Source organism: Lagenorhynchus albirostris, chromosome 8 (genome assembly GCF_949774975.1).
Source record: "Lagenorhynchus albirostris chromosome 8, mLagAlb1.1, whole genome shotgun sequence".
Classification (NCBI taxonomy): Eukaryota; Metazoa; Chordata; class Mammalia; order Artiodactyla; family Delphinidae; genus Lagenorhynchus; species Lagenorhynchus albirostris.
Window position 1 is genome coordinate 46,830,558 of NC_083102.1, and position 20,585 is coordinate 46,851,142.

At 39.8% G+C, this 20,585-nt stretch overlaps 1 protein-coding gene across 1 annotated transcript in view; it reads left to right on the plus strand.

Moving 5' to 3' along the window:
* Positions 1-20,585, plus strand: part of CPVL (carboxypeptidase vitellogenic like) — a 101,400-nt gene that overhangs the window by 39,071 nt on the left and 41,744 nt on the right. Inside the window, 1 exon segment of the mRNA XM_060156046.1 lies at positions 12,383-12,556. Within this exon segment, the coding sequence (XP_060012029.1) occupies positions 12,383-12,556 (174 nt within the window).

Below are 20,585 nucleotides of genomic sequence, written 5' to 3' on the forward strand. Positions count from 1 at the left end.
TGATCATCAAGTTTTATGGAGTAAATGGAAGTTTCAAGTGATATAAAGGCTTGAAGTCCTTAGAATGTAATTCTTTCTCCAAGCTTGGAACTTGCTGAATATGACTAGATGACATTTGAGCTGGTTTAACTCTTGAGCTCATGACAGATGTCTATTTTCAGTTATGTTCCTCTGACTTGCCAATATTTTCTTTTAGAATTGAAAACGGATTTGTGACTATTTAATGAATTTAATATTAGAAAAGTCAAGGTTTACGCTGCAACCTGGAGAACTGAACAGGGGCATATGGAAATGTTTGCAAAATTGGGCCTCGGGCTTTTGGATAGCGTATCTAAGTCAAATCAACACATATTTGCTGATTCTCTGGTTACGTGGAAAAGACTATGAGTAAATCAGACGTCAATATAAGCTTTGTCTGAAGTGAGCTACTATGCTAGACCAAGTGGCATGGCGACACAAATAGTACCCAATTGGATGAGATGTCTAGGCTGGGGACCAGAAATGCTAAATTATATCTATTATGCAGCTTCAACCTTCTGACTTCTATCTATAGTGAGCAAGTGAAGGACTCAGTTTGTTGACTGTGGCCCAGTATATTCACACTCTTTATTTAAAAGTCAAATTAACTGTAATCTCTAAACAAAAGGGTTTATTCATCTGTTCAAGTCACCTGGCTTCAAGCTGGGTATGAATTTCTCCAAAACTGGCACTGAAGTTAGAGTTGGGGGGAGGCGAGGTACATCCTTTTCACGTATGTTTGTCACTGATGGAATTAATTTTTAAAGAAGCATCATCTCAAAACGAAATAAGAACATATTTGAAAGGCTGTACATACTTTTGCATAAATTTATGTGACTAAAAGTTGGATACACATCAAAATGTTTTTCTCATATGTGTATTCCTGTAGATTCTACATTTCTTTTTAAGCTCATAGTCAAGAGAAATAGATGTTTAGATAAAGTCATATTCTCGTTAGAAGCCTTTTTTTTTTTTTTAAATCACAGCAGTGTGGTCTTGAAATTAGATGACACATGGTCTAGCAATGTCTAAGAAGTTGTAGAGATTACCACAATACCAAAGCTCCAGTTTTCTCCATTCATTAATTTTCTGAACTGGCCGTGTTAAGGCCACACCTATTCTCTCCTCAGAAGCAATAATGGTGCCAAGTGAAGTAAGATTCTACCCCAAGGCTAGATGAAGTCAGGGTCACCCTAGCTTAATCCTGTCCTCTTGGCTGCTGTGTCCTGTGTGACTCCGTTAAACTTAGGCTTTTCACCAAGTTTTGTAGTTTTCAATGTGTGTATAAAATTCTCTTCAAAGCATATCCCCCTATTCACTCTGGCCACCCCTGTACATGGGGCTGGTTCCACCATAGTCTGTGTTTGGGGACAGCTAGAGGACATGACACCAATGTGACTCTCTCCAGAAGGGCAGCCCACCTGGTTTCCTCCCGGAGGACATGGAAGAGTTCTCACCAGCCCCGAAGTGAACTCTTCAGAGACATTCATTCTAGCTGGAGTGGCTGGGGGTTTGGGGGCAGAGCAGGGAAACGAGCATAGAATGACCCTGACCATCCTTGACATGCCATTGCCGAGGATGACAACTCCCTTTTTCCACTTCCAGGCAGAGGTGAGGGCCAATGAATAGTGACACTTGGTAACCAGGTTCAAAGGCCATTGCTCATTATCACTGATAAAGGTTCTGCGAGTTTTACCATAAAAGGTATATTTAGAAACAAGTCAGAGAGTGAATGTAGCTGCATCTACTTTTTTTTTTTTTAAACTAAACTTCAGTAAGAAATGCAGACGACTAAGAGTAGCTTAAACAATAGTAACTGCTAACATATGTGATATTTCTGTAAGAGGACATTGTTTCCATTATAATATTATTCTCTGACACGGTTTTGTTTCTTCTGGAGGAGCTGATTGAAGCTTGATTTTCGATATGGATTTTTTGACTCCCTTAAAAGTAATGGGGTGGCAGGGGTACAGTAAGTCGGCTGTGAATGTTGTTGAAACATGTAAGAAGGGAGAGATTCAGATGGAATACACAATTACAAGTTTCTTTAAGTCCCGTTTCATTTTGCTTTTACACATCTGGATAATTAACCAAGTATTACATTCTCTCTAGACTATTTTTACAAGTACAATATGCTCCTAACGTGATTTCCATTAGGCTGTTCCAAACATCATGTAAGAACACAGAAAGATTGCAAACCAAGATTCAAAAACACTATTCAACTCTGATGTTGAGACCTTTTTTCTCTCATGGGGGAAATAAACGTTTGAGAGCTGAATTTTGAGATCCTTCTGATGTCAGAGGAAAACAGGAGGTTTACTGCTTCTTTAAGCTCCGAATAGAAGCACATACGAACATACCCTAATGGCTCTGCCCCTTCTTGTCAGAGGTGAGCTCAAAATACGGTCACCATGGGGCAAAGGAGCCATACAAGAATAGTGTTGGAAATTGCAGCTTCTTTAAATATTGGAAAGGAATAATTACTAAGGGCAAACTAAAATCCTGACGTGTTGATTGCTAATCTAGTTTGAATTATTATGTTAGTTAAATATATTTGTCTGACTGAGTTCCTCATTTGAAGGTCACTGCTGAATTCTAAAATAGTATGTGTTCAAACAGTTTCTGGACACACTTTTCCTCTTTCCTTTTATAATTGCTTTGATGCTGTTCAGAGCTTGTTTGAGGCCAGTGTCTGATCTGAGGGTAGAAGGTTAGCGTTAATTCACAGACTTCAGGAACTTCGTTGGCCAGCTGCTGACCACATTGGTGAACCCCAGCCAGAGATCAGAGAAACCACAGGGCTGATAGTTGTGGTTGTCATTGCTTTAGTTGTTGTTATGGGCAGAACTCAGAACAAAAGAAACAAGAGTTCATAAAATTACAGGATCACAATTATAAGTCCTAAGGGCCATATAGTCCATTTCTGATCCATCAGACAACCACACCTAACTTCTCCCCCCAGAGTCTGACATTCTATTCTATTTAAAACATATCCGGAAAAGGGAAAACTGGGTAAAATCAAACATACTTGATTTATTGTCTGGTTGTCTTTTAAAGTGCTCGTGGTGGTCAGAGAATCATTAAATCGAGAAACAAATGGTTCAGGAAGAATAAACAAATCTGATCTTGAAGAAAAAAGAAATGTGTCTCAACAAGGAGAGTGAAAATAATTAAAATTTCATTGTAATGTTTCGGTGTCTGTTTTCCATAAAATAATCCTATAATTGTCTACTGTGTGACAGCCTGAGTCGCTCAACCAGTGGAATGATTAATGAAAACGGCAGTGAAGGATTTGTCACACTGACACAGGGCAAGGAAGTGTGTGATAGTCATTAGAAAGCCAAAACCAAGGTAAACATCATCACAGTTAGGTTAGTAGATGTAGACTGAACATTGAGGAATCTGTTTTGAATGTGGTTATAGAACTACCCATCTCACTGTCTCATTTTCCTAAATGGTCCACTTAGCAAGTGTGCAGTGGATAAATCCAAGGGTGGGTCCCAGGTTGGGGGACCAGAGATCCCTAGTCTATCCAGGACCCTTGACTGAAATGTGATTTGATATGAGAAATGGGAAGCGTGGAGGCAGCCAAGCCCGGACAGAATTCCAGGTGGGCATGTGAAACACACAGACCTTTGTTTTCATCATTTTAAAATATAGGAAGATAATGTTAACTTTACATTGGCTCGAATTAAAGTAGGTGAAATAATCTGTTGATGGTGGATGCTCAGATTGAGTGGGTGTACCTTTTTAATCTCCTGCCTGAATCCCGGATACATATGATGGTCGCAAGGGGGAAGGTGCCATAAAAATGTGACTGTTTTAGCCTAAGTTTGTCATCACTACCTATAAAGTACATACCCTTCCATCTCTGAAAAAGTCAAGGGAGGTGTTTTGTTGCTAGGTCTTATAACAAGACACCTTGAGTGCTAGCATCACTGGAAGGTGTACTTTCTTAGCATTTGTACTGATTTCCAGTAGAGAAAACGTGTTTAGAAATAATGTCAGATTAGTCATTCATTTATCAGCTATGTTTTTATGTACCTACTATGTGCTGGCTATTGTACACATTGTGGAAATAATAAGCCATGAAATGGTAGACTCTGCCTTATCACATTTGAGTCAAGTTTTCCATAATGTATTTTTAAAAGATATTGTGATCTTTATGAGTTTTGTGCTTTATTCATTTTTGTGTCTACTCAAGTATCTGTTATGATACCTTTGACAGAAGAGTTGCCCAATAAACCATCATTGAATGAAGATTATATAATACATCTGTACCAGTGAAATGATTAGTCAAGAGAATTTGCTTTTTTGGTCAATTTACAGAAATTTTACTTGATAAATGTTCACGTACTGTCCCTAGAAGGAGAATATAGCAAAGTTATACAGCAAAGCAAATTTCAGACATGGAAGCTAAAAAGTAGTCATGAGGGCTTCCCTGGTGGCGCAATGGTTGGGAGTCCGCCTGCCGATGCAGGGGACACGGGTTTGTTCCCCGGTCCGGGAGGATCCCACATGCCGTGGAGCGGCTGGGCCCGTGAGCCATGGCTGCTGAGCCTGCGCGTCCGCAACGGGGGAGGCCACAGCACTGAGAGGCCCACGTACCGCAAAAAATAAAAAATAAAAAGTAGTCATGAGTATGAATGGATAAGCTGCTTTGATTCAATACTTTGCCGAAATAATTATTATTTCACAAGAGGAGTGCATCAGTGAAGGGATCTTGTGTGAGTTATGTCAGTTAAGTTCTTCCATCATAATTTGGAAGGGGTTTAGGATTTGGAGTAGGTCAGACCAGGTTTAATTCTGACTCTATCACTTAACCTCTCTGAGCCCCAGTGTCCTTACGTTGAAATGGGAATAATGATAACTGCAGCATATGATTATGGCATGGAAAAAATGAGAGCTCTCCAGAATTTCCAGTCTTTGAACTTCAGGGCCCTGGAGAGCCTTGGACATATTGTAAAAGTTCTGCAGATCCATATGTACCCACATGATGTATCTAGTCTATCTAGAATATATGTGCATTGCTGTTTTTCAAATGCATGTAGGCTAATTCAAGATTCATTCATTGAGCAGTTGTTTATTGAGCAATAACAAACAGCGTCAGGTACAGGGGATACACTAATAAACAAAACAGACAGATATCCCTGTGTCCGTGGATCTTCTATTCTAGTGTGGGTAGGGGAATAACAATACACAAGGTAAAAAGTAAAAGTTTGTTGGAGAGTGATAAAGATTAAGACGAAAGAGGAGAGAAGGGGAATATAAAATATCAAGAAAGGGGTGTTAAAATTTTTGATAGGGTGGCCATGGAGGGCAACCCTCAGAAAGCCTCACTGAAGGAAGTGAGGGAGTTAACCGTATGGATATCTGGGGAAGAACATTCCAGGGACAGAAAGAGCTAATGCAAGGGGAGGAACAGTACAGATCACAATTATGATTTGGTCTGAGAGAGGCTGGAGAGGAATGAGCAAGAGGATAGTAGGGGGTAATGTGAGTGAAGTGACCAGATCATGTCAGCCCTTATGCCCCAGAAAAAGCACTTCACTTTTTCTTTGAGAGAGATGGGAAGTCATTAGAGGATTTGAGCAGAGGAGTGGCATGATCTAATTTAACAGACCACTGTCTTGAAATTAGACTGGATGACGGTAAGAGCAAAAACAGAGGCCCATTGAGGAGGCTGCTGCAAGAATCCAGGCGAGAGATGATGGTACCTGGAGCAAGGTGACAAAGGGGGTGTGTGCAAAGACACTGGATTCCGGATGTGTTTTGATAGAATAGGTAGAGTTGATGAGATTCACTAATGGACTTTTCACGAGGTGTGAGTCAAAGAGATAAACGGTGGCACCAGGATTTTGGGCCTGAGCAGTTAGAACAGAGTTTACATTCATGGAAATGGAGGCTGCAAGGAGGGCTTGGGGATTGGAGATTCGTTTTGAACATAGGAAGTTTAATATTAGACATACAAGTGGAGATGTCAGGAAGGCAACTTTTTAATGGAAGAAACACAGAACTATTTTTAAATATTACTGAACCAATAGTGGCTCTTGTCAGCATAATCTAAAAGCAGTATTATCATGTTTGTGTCAGCAAACTATTTTGAAATTGAAAAAGAGCCTTGTATTGGAAAAGGTTGGAAACAGAGGTAAGTTCAAGTGACCATTTTAGTGGCCAATAAATATTATTTATCCTTTTCCTCTTCCTTTAATCCATGTTGATTTCAAATTTTGGCATCATTGTACAGATTTTAAAATCTTAATTTTGGCCTTGGGATTTTTTTTTTTTTTAAATAAAGCTTGCAATGGAACTTTCTGGTAAGGAAAACCCTAAGGGTGGCAGAATTGTGTTCACTGGTGTCCATGTTCTTTCTTTTGGAAGGAAATTAGAATGTTCACTTAGGACACGTTCACTTATTTTTTTGCCCTCCTAACCTGTGACCTGCATGTCACTCCATGCTATTTGGGATGACAAAAGAAGGAAGGGACAGAGCTCCATGCTATTGTCAAATTTGCAATGCGAGGTTAAGAAATACATGTGTCTTGTGAAAATACTGACTGTTTTATTGTGATTTTAATTTGCATAAACACCTCATTTTAGTAGCATTGATTTGTGATGGTTCATTTTAACGTCTACCCTTCTCAGTCTTACGCGGGGAAATACGTGCCAGCCATTGCCCACTACATCCACATGCTCAACCCCGTGATGACCATGAAGATTAACCTGAAGGGAATTGCTCTTGGAGACGCGTATTCTGATCCCGAGTCAGTAGGTGACTCTTTTTTCCTTTCCATTTTGTTCCTTAAGGAGAGTAAATACCCTTTAATCAGATGGACGCTCCTCTTACCCTACAGACCTAACTTCGTCAAGGGAAATACTGTTGCTCAGTTGACTTTCTAATGATTTAAATCTTCTAATTTTTACCAAATGTTTTACAGTGTCAACTTACTATATGTCAGCCTACGTTGGCTGTGAGTGCAAGTGTCAGTGTGTGTATGTACAAGTGTGTGTACCTGTGCTTGGTGTGTTTGTGTGTATTTTGTGTACATGTGTGTTGTATGAGTGTTTGTGTGGTTATGTGGTGTGTGTGTATGTTTTGTGTATATGTGTTTGTATGGTGTATTTGTGTGTTATACACGAATTGTGTGTGTGGTGTGTGTGTGTTTGTGTATGTGTGTGTGTATGTGTGTGTCGTGTGTATGTCTTATGTATGTGTGTTTGTGTGGTGTATTTTGTGTTGTGTATGCATTGTGTGTGTTGTACGTCTATGTTTGTGTGGGGGGTGTGTGTATATGTGTGTGTGTTGTCCTGCTCCGCTAATTGAGAAATTACAAAGGGTTATTTCACAAGCAGATGGGCTTCCCTCACATCCCTCTCTCTCCATGCAGCGTCTGTGATTGCTTCTTTTCTCCTCAGATCATACAGGGCTATGCACCATTCCTGTTCCAAATTGGCTTGTTGGATGAGAAGCAGAGAAACTACTTCCAGAAGCAGTGCGATCAGTGCGTGAAATACATCCAGGAGGAGAAGTGGTCTCAGGCCTTTGAAGTGAGTTCTGTGGCCTGCGCTGCCCTGGCGCAATGAGCACCATCTGAGAAGGTCCCGGAAGCACTGCGGTGCCTGGCCTGGCTCTTTGTTGTTAGCAAAGGTGTTTCCTTGGTGCCGTCCCGAGATCAGGAGGCGAGACAGTGGGCTCGTAAGGAAGAAAAGAGCCATCTGGGTTTCTTTGAATTTACTTTGACCATATTTTAAACCTGAGATCACCTCGGGGTGTTTATCTAACTGTGTCTTTCATTAACTGTTTTGATTTCTTGAAATGCTGTGTAGGCCCTCAAGGCATCCCTACCATAAAGAAATCAGAAGAAAGGCAACCTGGAAAGTGGATGCATATGCTTCCACATGTGCTCTAAACCCTTCAGAGGGTAATATCCACACACAGTGCTCCAGCTGGGGAAGTGGCCACAGTGTAACAAATGTCACATGTTCCTGTGTGTCAGGAACAAAGAGTATAAAGGGTGGTCGCTTGAAACTTTTACAGAGAGCCATTGGCATTTGTAAATATCGCCACATCGCTCTCCTAAAATTAAATTTGAGGACCAAGTAACATAGTTATATTCTTCAACCTTTATTTTTTTTTTTTTGGTTGTTTAAAATGTAAGACTATACTAAGTATTAGGATGCAGGAGGGTCTTGTTTGTTGCTCATTTGGTTTTTGGCCAGTGCAGACAAAGATCATGTGTAAGCAATCTTCCTTGGGGGGTTTTGTCACCTTTGCCATAGAGCCTGTGTGTTTGACACATTAGTAAATGAGGTGAGGACTGAATTTTGAGACCTTTAATCTTGTTACTGGGAACACAGCCTGTCACAGTTTACCTAACAGCATTGTTATTATTAAGGCCGAGGCCTGGTATTAATAGTCTTTTAGGCGCTGTAGGTCAGCTGGTTCAGATCAAAACAGCAGACATACAAACTTATGGAGAAGGGTGGGGTAACAAAGTTGTGCTCCATTTTACAAATAGGGTGCCAGGGCAGTGACTGCCCTTGTTGTGAGTTCTGACGGCAGCAAGCTGTGTAAATAGGAGAACTCAGGAAGTCCCGAGCCACCCCGCAGCACCCTGGCGGGCTCCCCTTTCTGTGCCGGGACACTTGATGCGGCTGCAGAGCGTGGATTCAGAATTTCTTGTGCAATTGTGAATGTGAAGGAAAGAAGAAGGATCTTATCAGGGACATGTTGGGTCATTCTTCAACTTGCAATCACAGTATTTTCAAGACCGGTTTTAGGCTGTCTGCTGTGGTAGGCAGAAAGGGTAAAAAGGACTAAGCGTTTAGAATTTAGAATTAGTATGAGATTTTACATTGCATGAGACCCATCTGCAAGCGAGACATTTGATGTGTTTCTGAAGAAGCATATGTCAAGAGCAAACGTAAGCAGTGTCAAGAGCAAGAATATTTGATAGACTCAAAGGGATAAAGAAAGCAGAAAGATGTCTGTGGTGCGTGATCCAGCAGCCTAAGCGTCCACAGGATTAGTGAAACTGTTGAAAAGTTCAGATATTGTGTGTATTCAGAGATAACGACAAGATGACCCATGAGGTCTCTCCCAAACCAGATTCATCAAAAACTAGAGAAACCCCCCACCCCTCCCCCCACAAAAAAACTCTTGAAGGTATGCAACGTCTCTGTGACCACTGGTCCAAAATCTTGTGTGATAAATGAAAAGACTTTTGCTTTTTCACAGGAAATAGATGAAATGATACTTAGGAAAGTAATCAAGTAGTGGTAAAATGTGTTTCACGTTATGCAATACAAGACTCCAAGAAATCCTGAAACCCAAGAGAATACAAATGTCAAAATCTCAAGCCTAAATAATAAAGCCTTTTTGATGTTCTGATCCCTTAAAATGATTTAGTTAATAAAAGAGCGGTAAGTCGGAGCTGAAAGGATCAGCTTCTCTCCCGACACACACCCCTGGCGTTCGCCTTCTCATTCTCTGAATATTTTGGCTCCTGCCTCAGTGTCACTTTCCAGCATTACTCTTGTCATCATTTCTGGTGACTGAAGTCTCCACATGGATGATCTTTTTAATGCTTGGTCCCTCAGTTTCTTAGTCTCCTCTCATTTAGTGATCTTGTTCTCTTTACCTTAGCTGCTTATTCCCATTACCCCCTGCAAAAAAGCCAGCAATCACTCCACAATCTCAGATTCAACAGATTCAAACGTCTTCCCCCAGCTGCCACCTCCCTTCCTCCCAGCTCACTTCTCTGAATTACAGTCCTGCAACCCCATTGTCTTTCAGTCCATGGATCCTACTACCTCTTCATGGTCCCCTACCCCTGCAGGTCTTAATTTCTCTAATTACCCAACATAAACCCAAGCTCAGTCATTACATACATTCCCCACCTACGGCCCCCCTTTGCACCTCCTCCAACTCCTTTGGCCAAACCACAGTCCTGGCTAGATGCCCCTCTCTATACCACTCCATGCCTGCCTTTGTGCAGCTCAACATGACCTGAGAAAAGCACACAAGTATGCTGACTGCTCTCACCTTCAGCTGATGACCAGGTTTTCAATGTCAGCAGTCCAAAGATAACTTCCACCAGTTCCAAGCGCCTGGGTGTATGTCCATATCCTCTGCCCTGTCTCCTCGTACATGGGTGAGTGGTCAATGATCATGTTATGGTAACCCTTCCCCACAAGACTCACTCCCGCAGTCGGGGCCTTTGGGCTCACTGTTTCCTCTACTTGGAAAGTTCTTTTCCTAGATGTCTTCCGGGCTTGCTTCCTTCCTTCCAACAGGTCTTTACTCAAATGCCACCTTCTAAGTGAGACCCGTTTCCTCCTCTCTGCAGTGTCCCCCACACCCACCACCCAGGCACACACACCCCACAGGCACCCGTGGCACTTCCTGTACCCTTCTCCTTGTTAGTTTTCTCCTTAGCCCTTATCATTCTCTAATACACTGCATATTTTACCTGTGAATGCTTGTTTATCGTACCCTCTAGAATATAAGCTCTATGAGGGAGCATTTTCGGCCTGCCTTGTTCACTGCTGTTTCCCCAATGCCTTGGACAGTGTCTATAGCGCAGAGAAGATGTGTGGGAAGTGGTTGTGAATGAAACAGTTATTGAATAAATGAAATGACAAATGCCTGTATATTTTTACCCGCCCTGATGTTTTCCTCCTTCCTTTCTCCCCTCTCTCCCAACCTAGTTACTGGATAAGCTGCTAGATGGTGAGTTAATAAGCGAGCCTTCCTACTTCCAGAATGTTACAGGATGTTCTAATTACTACAACCTTTTACAGTGCACGGTAATGACAACAATTTTAAAAAACATAATAGTGTTTACTTAAAACTTTTGGCAAAACCAAACTTCCTCCAATTTAAGAAATAGGAGAGCTGACTTTACACTAGACAAACATGTCCAAACTCTATTGCATTATTTGGTATACTAATCTATAGGATTTTTTACCCTGCCAGTGTTGTATACATTATAATCTGACCATTGAGAGTGCGTGATATTCCAGATAACTCAAAAAAAGTCTCCGATTAACACAGTTTCCCCCACTAGAGCTTGTTATACAGAAGTTCTTTTGTGAAGGAGACAGGCCAGGATTGCAGTTATGGGTATCAGGTCCCAGAGCTCCAATCCTGTAGTGAGTTTCTTGAAAATGCCCACATTATTTGTTCTGTACTTAAGACAGCTTGGATAATCCAAACTGCCAAAGCCTTTATGAAAATATTTGCTTTGTCTTACTTTTAACATAAGATGTTTCATGCATTCAGTACGGCCCTCACTTCAAGCCCTCTGGAATATTTCTCAAAGTATTCAAATAGTTTCTTTCATAAAAGTGGGCCAAAATTTGATGCCTTTTGGGTAGAATTAATCAAATAAGATAGAGGGAGCCAGACTGGGGATTTGGATTTGTATAACCATGTCTAGTGGATATGACAATACATTCTGTTTTTAAAATTGCCTTACTTATTAACTATTTTGTAAATAAAATATAAAGCTAATTTCAATGGAATTTGCCAACCCTGTGGTTTTGGATTTAGATTCTACCAAGAGAAAAACATACGCTAGGCAAGAAAGAAGCAAAATTTGTGATTAATTTTTTTTCTTTACAAAGAGAATGTATTCACAGTTAGCAAAAAATATTGATGATTCACAAAATTGTTGATTTCAAACTCTTTTTTATCCTTTTGTAACTTTTTAAAAACAGCATTTACTCCTTTTTTTTTTCTTTTAGCGTAATGAATCTTACAGAGACTTTTATGCAGTATTTTTAAAAAATAAGGCTCATGGACAACTTCTCTTTTGTCTTATGTCCTTCATAAGGTATCATCTGTTCTTACACTTGATAATATTTTCCTCCTTAAATTATGGTCAGCTGATTATTTTGTGTGTGTGGTTTTAATAAACGGCAGAACATGAAAAAGAAATCCTCAGGTTTTAATCCACCTCATCACCTCCCTGGCCCCTTGTGGTCCATTTCACCTTCTTTTCCAAGAGCCTCCAACAAGGAGCAAATTGATTTTGATAATCTCGCCTCTTCATTTTTCCTATTTTTGCCTTGAATGGGGTTTTTAATTGGAGTTACAGATCACAAAAGTTTTGTTGTTACAAAAAGGAAAAATCCAGCATTTGCAAATTGGATACTGGCTCCAAGAGTATCAGGTCATCCAGATTTGCTTGGTAAAATTGAATTTCCCCAACCCCCCAAGTTAAAATATTCAGGGTAGAGACCAGTTAATAGTGGTGTCACATCTTGTTCATTGTGATATATCTTAGGAGAAATTTGAAGCTTTCCCCAGAGTACTGTTCCCACCACCCACTCGTTTTCCCTAATATTTTTCTGATGCCAGGAACCTGAGGACCAAAGTTACTACAGGAAATTTTTGTCCCTCCCACAAGTGAGACAAGCCATCCACGTGGGAAACCAGGCTTTTAGTGATGGATCCAAAGTTGAAAAGTACTTGCGAGAAGATACAGTAAAGTCAGTGAAACCATGGTTAACTGAAATCATGAATAATTATAAGGTAAGAGACTTAACTTTAGTTACTGTCTATTTTAGGAACTTTTCAGATCACCCAAAGCAGAAGTGACCTTCTTTTATTCTTAATTTGACTCCTGCCTTTTTTTACTTTTATGATATCTTACAAATGTAAGTAACAACTGCTGCATTGTTTGATTTCTTTGAATTAAAAATTTTATTTTTTTCCTTCTAATTAAATCACTTTCCCCCGTAAGTTCCTAAAAATGAAATTCTCTTTGGCACATGACACCTCTCATCATTTCTTAAAAATAGAGAGCAGAGCCGAGAAGATGACTGACCTTGTGTAAGCCAATTTTCCCTTATTGTTTGCTTTATTATGTTAATCCCAATGAAGTCAGGGATAAATGAAATCAACTGGTTATTCCAAAAATGCTTTTTGCTTGATAATTGCATTCATTCACGTTGCTCAATCACAGTTTCTTCAGGGCCGCTTTAAGCCAAACGTTGTGCTAGTCTGTCAGGTTGAAGCATTGAATGAGACAATGTCCCTGTTTCGAGGCATGTAAAGTCAATCACTGTGTTATCTGACTGAGATGTTCTGCCTGATTTGCTGCTGGTGGTACCAGAGGTTCAAGCAAAGGAACTGTGGACCCTCGAATTCTCACTGTGAGGGAAGGACACCATGAGCAGGTGACAGGGAGACAGTCATCCTGTGCATTTCTTTCCCCTTTATTTCTCTTCTTACCTCCTCCTCTGATCCTCCAGGACTGTTAGCATATGTCCTAGGCATGGTCTGGGGGTAGCTCAACAGGATAAGTGTGTTATGATAGAGAAGATCACCACCAGAGGTGATCCACTTTCTCTCTGTTTCCTGGCAGAGGCAAGAGTAATGTTTGGAATGAACAAAAAACAGGGTAACCAGTAACCAGCACATGAATCAGACAAAAGGCAACCTCTCCTCAAGATACTTTATTTCTATCTGTCCAAAAATTGTCCTAATATACTGCTTTTATTTGAACCAGACTCTTTACTGCCATTTTCTGACATAAGGAAAACACATTTCAGCAATGTCTAAGTTAGGAATAGTGTATCTTGGGATTGTTCAGTGCACAACCTTCAGTACTACCCAGGGAGCCCTTGACCTAATACACCCTTACTAGATTGTGTTTTAGAATATGCCCGACCTAGAAGACCTATTTTCTGATCCTGCCTCTAGTACACAGAGTTTGAATCCTAGACATACAATTTTTTTTTTTTTTTTTTGCGGTACACGGGCCTCTCACTGTTGTGGCCTCTCCCCTTGCGGAGCACAGGCTATGGACGCGCAGGCTCAGCGGCCATGGCTCACGGGCCTAGCTGCTCTGCGGCATGTGGGATCTTCCCGGACCGGGACACGAACCCACGTCCCCTGCATTGGCAGGTGGACTCTCAACCACTGCGCCACCAGGGAAGCCCTAGACATACAACTTTTATTCAAAATAATCTAAGGCCAATGGCATGCAGAGTCTACACACCCATTATATACCTGCAGAACTTCATGAAATACTTACTTTGTAGGCAAGAAAGGGCCTAACTAGATGAGGTCAGGATTTCAGCCACTCTTGTGTTTGGTTCTGTGAGGGAAATGTAGTGGCCCTTAGTGCTTGCCTGCTTGGAGCCTTCTCTGAGCACCTTCAGGTTGTCCTCTTCTCTGAGGTCTCAGACCATGTGCTCTCTACTGCTGTGGTCACACTTAGCACACTGTACTGCCATTGTGGGCTGTCAGTCATAGCACCAGCCTTGAGCAGATGTCAGTAACACATGAATGAATGAATGAATGAAAATTCAGTTCTATAAATTAGTGGTCTATCAAAAATATATCTAATAAACTTGTTCATAATCCATCAGGTATTTATTATCCACAAATTTATTAAACCAAAAAGAGCTTAGCACTTATGTTTTCAAGATGTAAACACTGGGCTATAATGTAACATTAAGGAATGCAAAATGGTTTTTTTGAGTGGAGAGCAGATAAGGAAGTTCCCATGTATATTTTTCTGTGCCCTTGCAAGATAGGTTTTCTCACTGTATAAATTTAACTAGAGTATGATTGCTTTCTCAGCCAAGTGAGGATAGCGTGAGACATATAGTTCACCTGATGGTGTAAACTCTCCTGGTATTGGCTGATCGCCATACAGTGTCCACTTGCTTGATAAGGGAGAATATGCTGATTAAAAATGAGCCTGCACCTTGATATTTAAAGATATCTGTTTCTGTTTCCCATGTATCCTAAACCTATCAATGTGAATTCCAGTGAAATCAGAATGTTTTCTAAACTTTCAAACTCTGAATCAGTTGTCAGAAAAAGAGAATAGATTAATGGTGCAGATAAACCATGTTTCCAGAAAGAAAGAGAATAAAGTATGCAGTCAGTCTGAGTGCAGACCAAAAAGTGGCTGTTGCTGAAACAGACCGCATATCCATGGCTACAGCTGGCATAGCCCACAGGGCAGCGATTATCCTTGGCTTGTCTGTTAATGGTGGTGAACCTCAATGTGTATGCAGTGGAATCAGAACAATCTAGGTTGGCTTAAAACATTAGTACCCTCAAGGTTATATTTATGTAAGACTCAGTAGTAATTTGTCATAGAAAATAGTGCACATGCTTCTATTCATAGGAACATGGAAGTCTCTTTCTAGTATTAGATTCATTTTATGCAATGTGGGATATCTGATGGGCTGAGGAAGACCTTCATCAGTTTCTGGAAACTAATAGAACTAAAAGAACAAGGGTGTAGTACATCAGTTTCTGTACAGACTATGTGAAAACATAATCCTTTTCTTGTAAAGACCTACAGGGGATGTGTACTCAAAGTCATCCTCTTTTCAGTAATTTCAAATATTTAGGTGGTAAATTGAAATATCATTTTAGCAGTTTCCAGAACAACTAGAGTGAGAAATAATCTGTTGGACTATTGGAATTCATGATTAAATCAGATCATGGTTAAATATTATCACGATTTCTAGGAGTTACCTGGGTCCATGGCACATGGTGGTTATAAGCATGGGTTCTCACGTTAGACATTTTGAGTTTGAATTCTGTTTCCACTATTCACTGGCTATGTTCCTTTGGGGGAGGATACTTAAAACACTCTGTGCTTCAGCTTCCTCATCTGTGAAATGGGAATAATAATGGTACTTACAGGTGAGTTCTTATGAGGTTTAAATAGATTATTTAGATAAAACACTTAAAACAATGACTGGTGCTTAGAAAGTGCTTGAAAATATAAGCTATTACTGATGATGTTCAACACATTTCAGCAGAAGCCTTTAAACACCTGCTACATAGAAAAGTTATACAAAAAACCATGGAAAACACAAAAGCAAAAAAGACTTGACAGACTTCTGGTTTCCAGTCTGGCATGTCAGGAACTTGGAAGTTACCATTCTGTCCTAACAACAAGTAAAAAGCTGAACAAACTGAAAAAGCAACAACTCCTCTTAGACCTGTGAGAGAAGTGAAGTCATCACAGGGCAAACTACTTCACAAACAGGAGAGACCGACAGGTGGGTACAGAGAATCACTTTTCTAAGCAGAAATCCATGAGCAGAAACCTCCACAAGAACCAGTGCCAGGATAGGAAAACCTGAGCTGTAATTCATGAATTACTGGAGGCTCAGTGGGGATAAGCCTGAGCCTTAAAAACTCCAGGGGAATCCAGTCATGGGAGGAAGCCCCCACTTTTGTAGTTTTATCTCCAGGAGTTCTGCAATGTCTTCACAGTGAATACTGGTGAAAAATCCCTTCTGCTTATGGCAGGAGGAGGTAAAAGTAACCACCTTGAAATACACCAGAGCATTTTGTTTTTTGTAATAAGGCCTGCCCTCAGAAAGCTATTTTACCACAGCCTAACCCACTGAGGGGTTATCAGAGCCTGATCTACCTGTGGGAAGGGAAATACTCAACTTCAGCTCTAGACTTCCATGTGGGGGAAAGGAAACACCCAATTCCAGCTGCCTTTAGCTATGCTGTCCCACCTAAGAGGTGAGGGGGAGCAACTGCAAAGCACTGGTGAGGTTCGCAGTCCAGGGGCATAGGCTCCTAAAAGACTGAGACCTAATCCTAGGACTCTAGTGTGCTTTCCATCCCCCACATCTTACCACCATGTTACAAAAGGGTTATTTAGCACAGTACCCTGTATCCATCCAGTGCACCATGTACATCTTTCAACAAAAAATTACCAGGCATACTAAAAGGCAAAAACCACACTTTAAAAAGACTGAACGAGCATTAGAACCAGAGTCAGATAGGACAGGGATGTTGAAATTATCAGACCAGGAATTTTTGCAAACTATGATTAATATGCTAAGGGCTTCAGTGGAAAAAGTAGGCAACATACAATAATAGATGGATGATGTAAGCAAAGATATGGAAATTCTAAGAAAGAATGACAAAAGAAATGCTAGAAATCAAAAACTGTAACAGAAATGAAGAATGCCTTTGATGGGCTCTTTAGTAGACTACATGGCTGAGGAAAGAATTGCTGATCTTGAGGATATGACAGTAGAAACTTCCAAAACTGAAAATCAAAGGGAACAGAGACTGAACAAAACCAGAAAATCCAAAAAATGGAACAACTATAAAAGATGTAACATATGCATAATGGGAATACCAGAAAGAAAAGAGAGAAAGGAACAGAAACAAAATCTGAAGAAATAATGATTGAGAATTTTCCCAAGTTAATGTCAGACACCAAACCACAGATCCAGGAAGCTCAGAGAACACCAAGCAAACAAATGCCAAAAAACGACACCTAGGTATATCATATGTAAACTTTAGAAAATCAGAGATAAAGAAAAAAATCTTGAAAGAAGCCAGAGAGGGGAAAAAACACCTTACCTATAAAGAAGCAAAGGTACGAATTACATCTAACTTCTCCTCAGAAACCATGCAAGCGAAAAGAGAATGAAATATCTGAAGAGTTGAGAGAAAAAAAATCACCAACCTAGGATTCTGTGTCCTATGAAACTATCCCTCAGAAATGGGGCAGAAATAAAGATGTTTTCAGACAAGTACAAATTGAAGGAATTTATTGCCAGTAGACCTACCTTGCCAATTATGTTAAAAGAAGTTCTTCACAGGGAAGGATAATGTTATAGATCGGAAACTCAGCTCTATATAAAGAAAATAAAAGTATTGGAGAATGAGTAAGTGAAGATGGCATGATTGTCTATGTAGAAAATCTGAAAGAATCAATAGAAAACTCCTGGAACTAATAAGTGATTATAGCAAAGTTGCAAGATACAGAGTTAATATACAAACACCAATCACTTTTCAATATACCAGCAATGAACAAGTGGAATTTGAAATTAAAAATCCAAAACCGGGACTTCCCTGGTGGCGCAGTGGATAAGACTCTGCGCTCCCAATGCAGGGGACCTGGGTTCAATCCCTGGTCAGGGAACTAGATCCCACATGCATGCTGCAACTAAGGGTTCGCATGCCACAACTAAGCAGCTGGAGAGCTGCAACTAAAGGAGCTCTGGAGCTGCAGCTAAGACCTGGTGCAACGAAAGAAATAAATAATTTAAAAAAAAAAATCCAAAACCATTTACATCAGTACCAAAACTATTGAAATGCTTAGGCATAAATATAACAAATTATGTACAAACCTATATGCAGAAAACTACAAAAGTTTGATGAATGAAATCAAAGAACTAAATAAATAGAGAGATATTCCATGTTCATGAATAGGAAGGCTTAATATTATCAAAGTGTCAGTTCTTCCCAACGTGATCTACACGTTCAATGAAATCTCAACCAAAATCTCAGCAAGTTATTTTATGGGTATTGGCAAACTAATTCTAAAGCTTATATGGAAAGGCAGAGACTCAGAATAGCCAACTCAGTATTGAAGGAGAAGAACAAAGTCAGATGAATGACACTTCTTGACTTGGAAACTTAATATAAAACTGCAATAATTAAGACAGTATAGGACTTCCTGGTGGCGCAGTGGTTGAGAGTCTGCCTGCTGATGCAGGGGACACGGGTTCGTGCCCTGGTCCGGGAAGATCCCACATGCCGCAGAGCGGCTGGGCCCGTGAGCCATGGCCACTGAGCCTGTGTGACCAGAGCCTGTGCTCCGCAACGGGAGAGGCCACAACAGTGAGAGGCCCACGTACCACACACACACAAAAAGACAGTATAGTATTGGCTGGAGAACAGACAAATAGATAAATGGAAGAGAATAGAGAGCCCAGAAATAGACTCACATAAATATAGTCAGCTGATCATTGACAAAGGAGCAAAGGCAATACAATGAGCAGCGTCACTTATGAGCATATATGTACAAATCCTAAACAGAATATTAATACAACCTAATCCACCAGTGAATAAAAAAGATCAGGTTGGGTTGATCCCATGAATGCAAGGATATTTTTGTATTAGAAGTTCTATCATGTAATTTACCACCTAAAATGTTAAAAGAGAAAAATTTTCTATCTTAATAGATGCAAAAAAGTGGATTTGATAAAATTAAAACCCACTTAGGATAAAAATTTTTAGCAAACGAGGAATAGTAGTATCTGTATTGATTTCCTGTGCTTGCTCTAATGGATTACCACAAACTTGATGGCATAAACTACAAAAATTTATTTTCTCGCAGTTCTGGAGGTTAGAAATCCAAAGTCACTTTCACTGGGCTGAAACCAAGGTGTCAATAGGGTAGCTGTAATGGGATAATCCATTCCAGCTTCTGGTGGCTGTTGGCCTTCCTTGGCTTGTGGCCATATTATTCTAACATCTGCCTCTGTGGTCACATTGCCCTCTCCTCTTCTGTGGTCAAATATCGTCTGCCTCCCTCTTAGAAGAATACATGAGATTGCATTTAAGGACCTCCTAGATAATCTCCCCATCTCAAGATGCTTAAGTTAATCACACATGCAAAGTCTCTATTTTTTAAATTAATTAATTAATTTATTTATTTATTTATTCTGCATAAGGTAACATTCACTGGTTCCAGGGATTAGGACTAGATATGTTGTGACAGGGCATTATTTAGCCTACCATAGTATGGGACTTTCTTGACCTAATAAAAATCTACCAGTAAGCATTATTCTGTTCTATAAAACATAATATGCATTCCCTTTAAAGTCAGAGTTCATGATGATGTAAACAAATAAAAAATGAATGGGAGAAAAATCCAATTAATAAGTGTGTAAGAAATAATGGAATAGAAAATCATTATTTGACAAATAGGACAGTAATAATTGCTTCAAGAAAGAATCATCAGTGGATACTAACATCAGTTAGTGAAAGTATGATGAGAATCAGAATGTTTACATAGCCTCAAAGTATCCTCCTTCAAAATATTTATGATGAAGGGGAAAATAGTAGCTTTATAGTGGAGAAGTCTGGCATATGAACCAAAGGATCTAAGTTAACATCACCAGTAATGGGACAAATCAACATTTGTGCCTCCTGATATGTTGCACTGAGAAGGACACAACAACACTAATGTGTGTTGCCAAAAATGAATGAATTTGATCATGAGGCAACAGCAGACGAACTCAAATTAGGGGACAAAATTTAGCCACAAAATAACTGGCTGGTACTTGTCAAAGGACATGAATGACACACACATACCTACACACACACAAACACTGAGGGATTAAGGAGACTTTACAACTAAATATATATAACATGTGACCTTTTATTGCATCCAGGATCAGAAAAAGGTTATTAAGGGACAAGTGGAAATTTTTTAATAAAATCTGTAGCAAGAAAATAGTATTATATCACTGTTAATTTTCTGGTTTTGATGATTGCATGGTGGTTATTTAAAACATTAATATTTTGAAGGCTACATAAAGAGTATTACATACATAAAGAGTATACATAAAGTATACATATATGTATTACATACATAAAGAGTATACATAAAGTATACATAAAGAGTATAAAGATTTCTTTATACTATTTCTTTAGCAGCTTGATTGAAGATATAATTCACATAATACAGAATTCACCCATTTAAAATGTTCAAGTCTGTAGTTTTTTGTTTGTTTTTTGTTTTTTGTGGTACGTGGGCCTC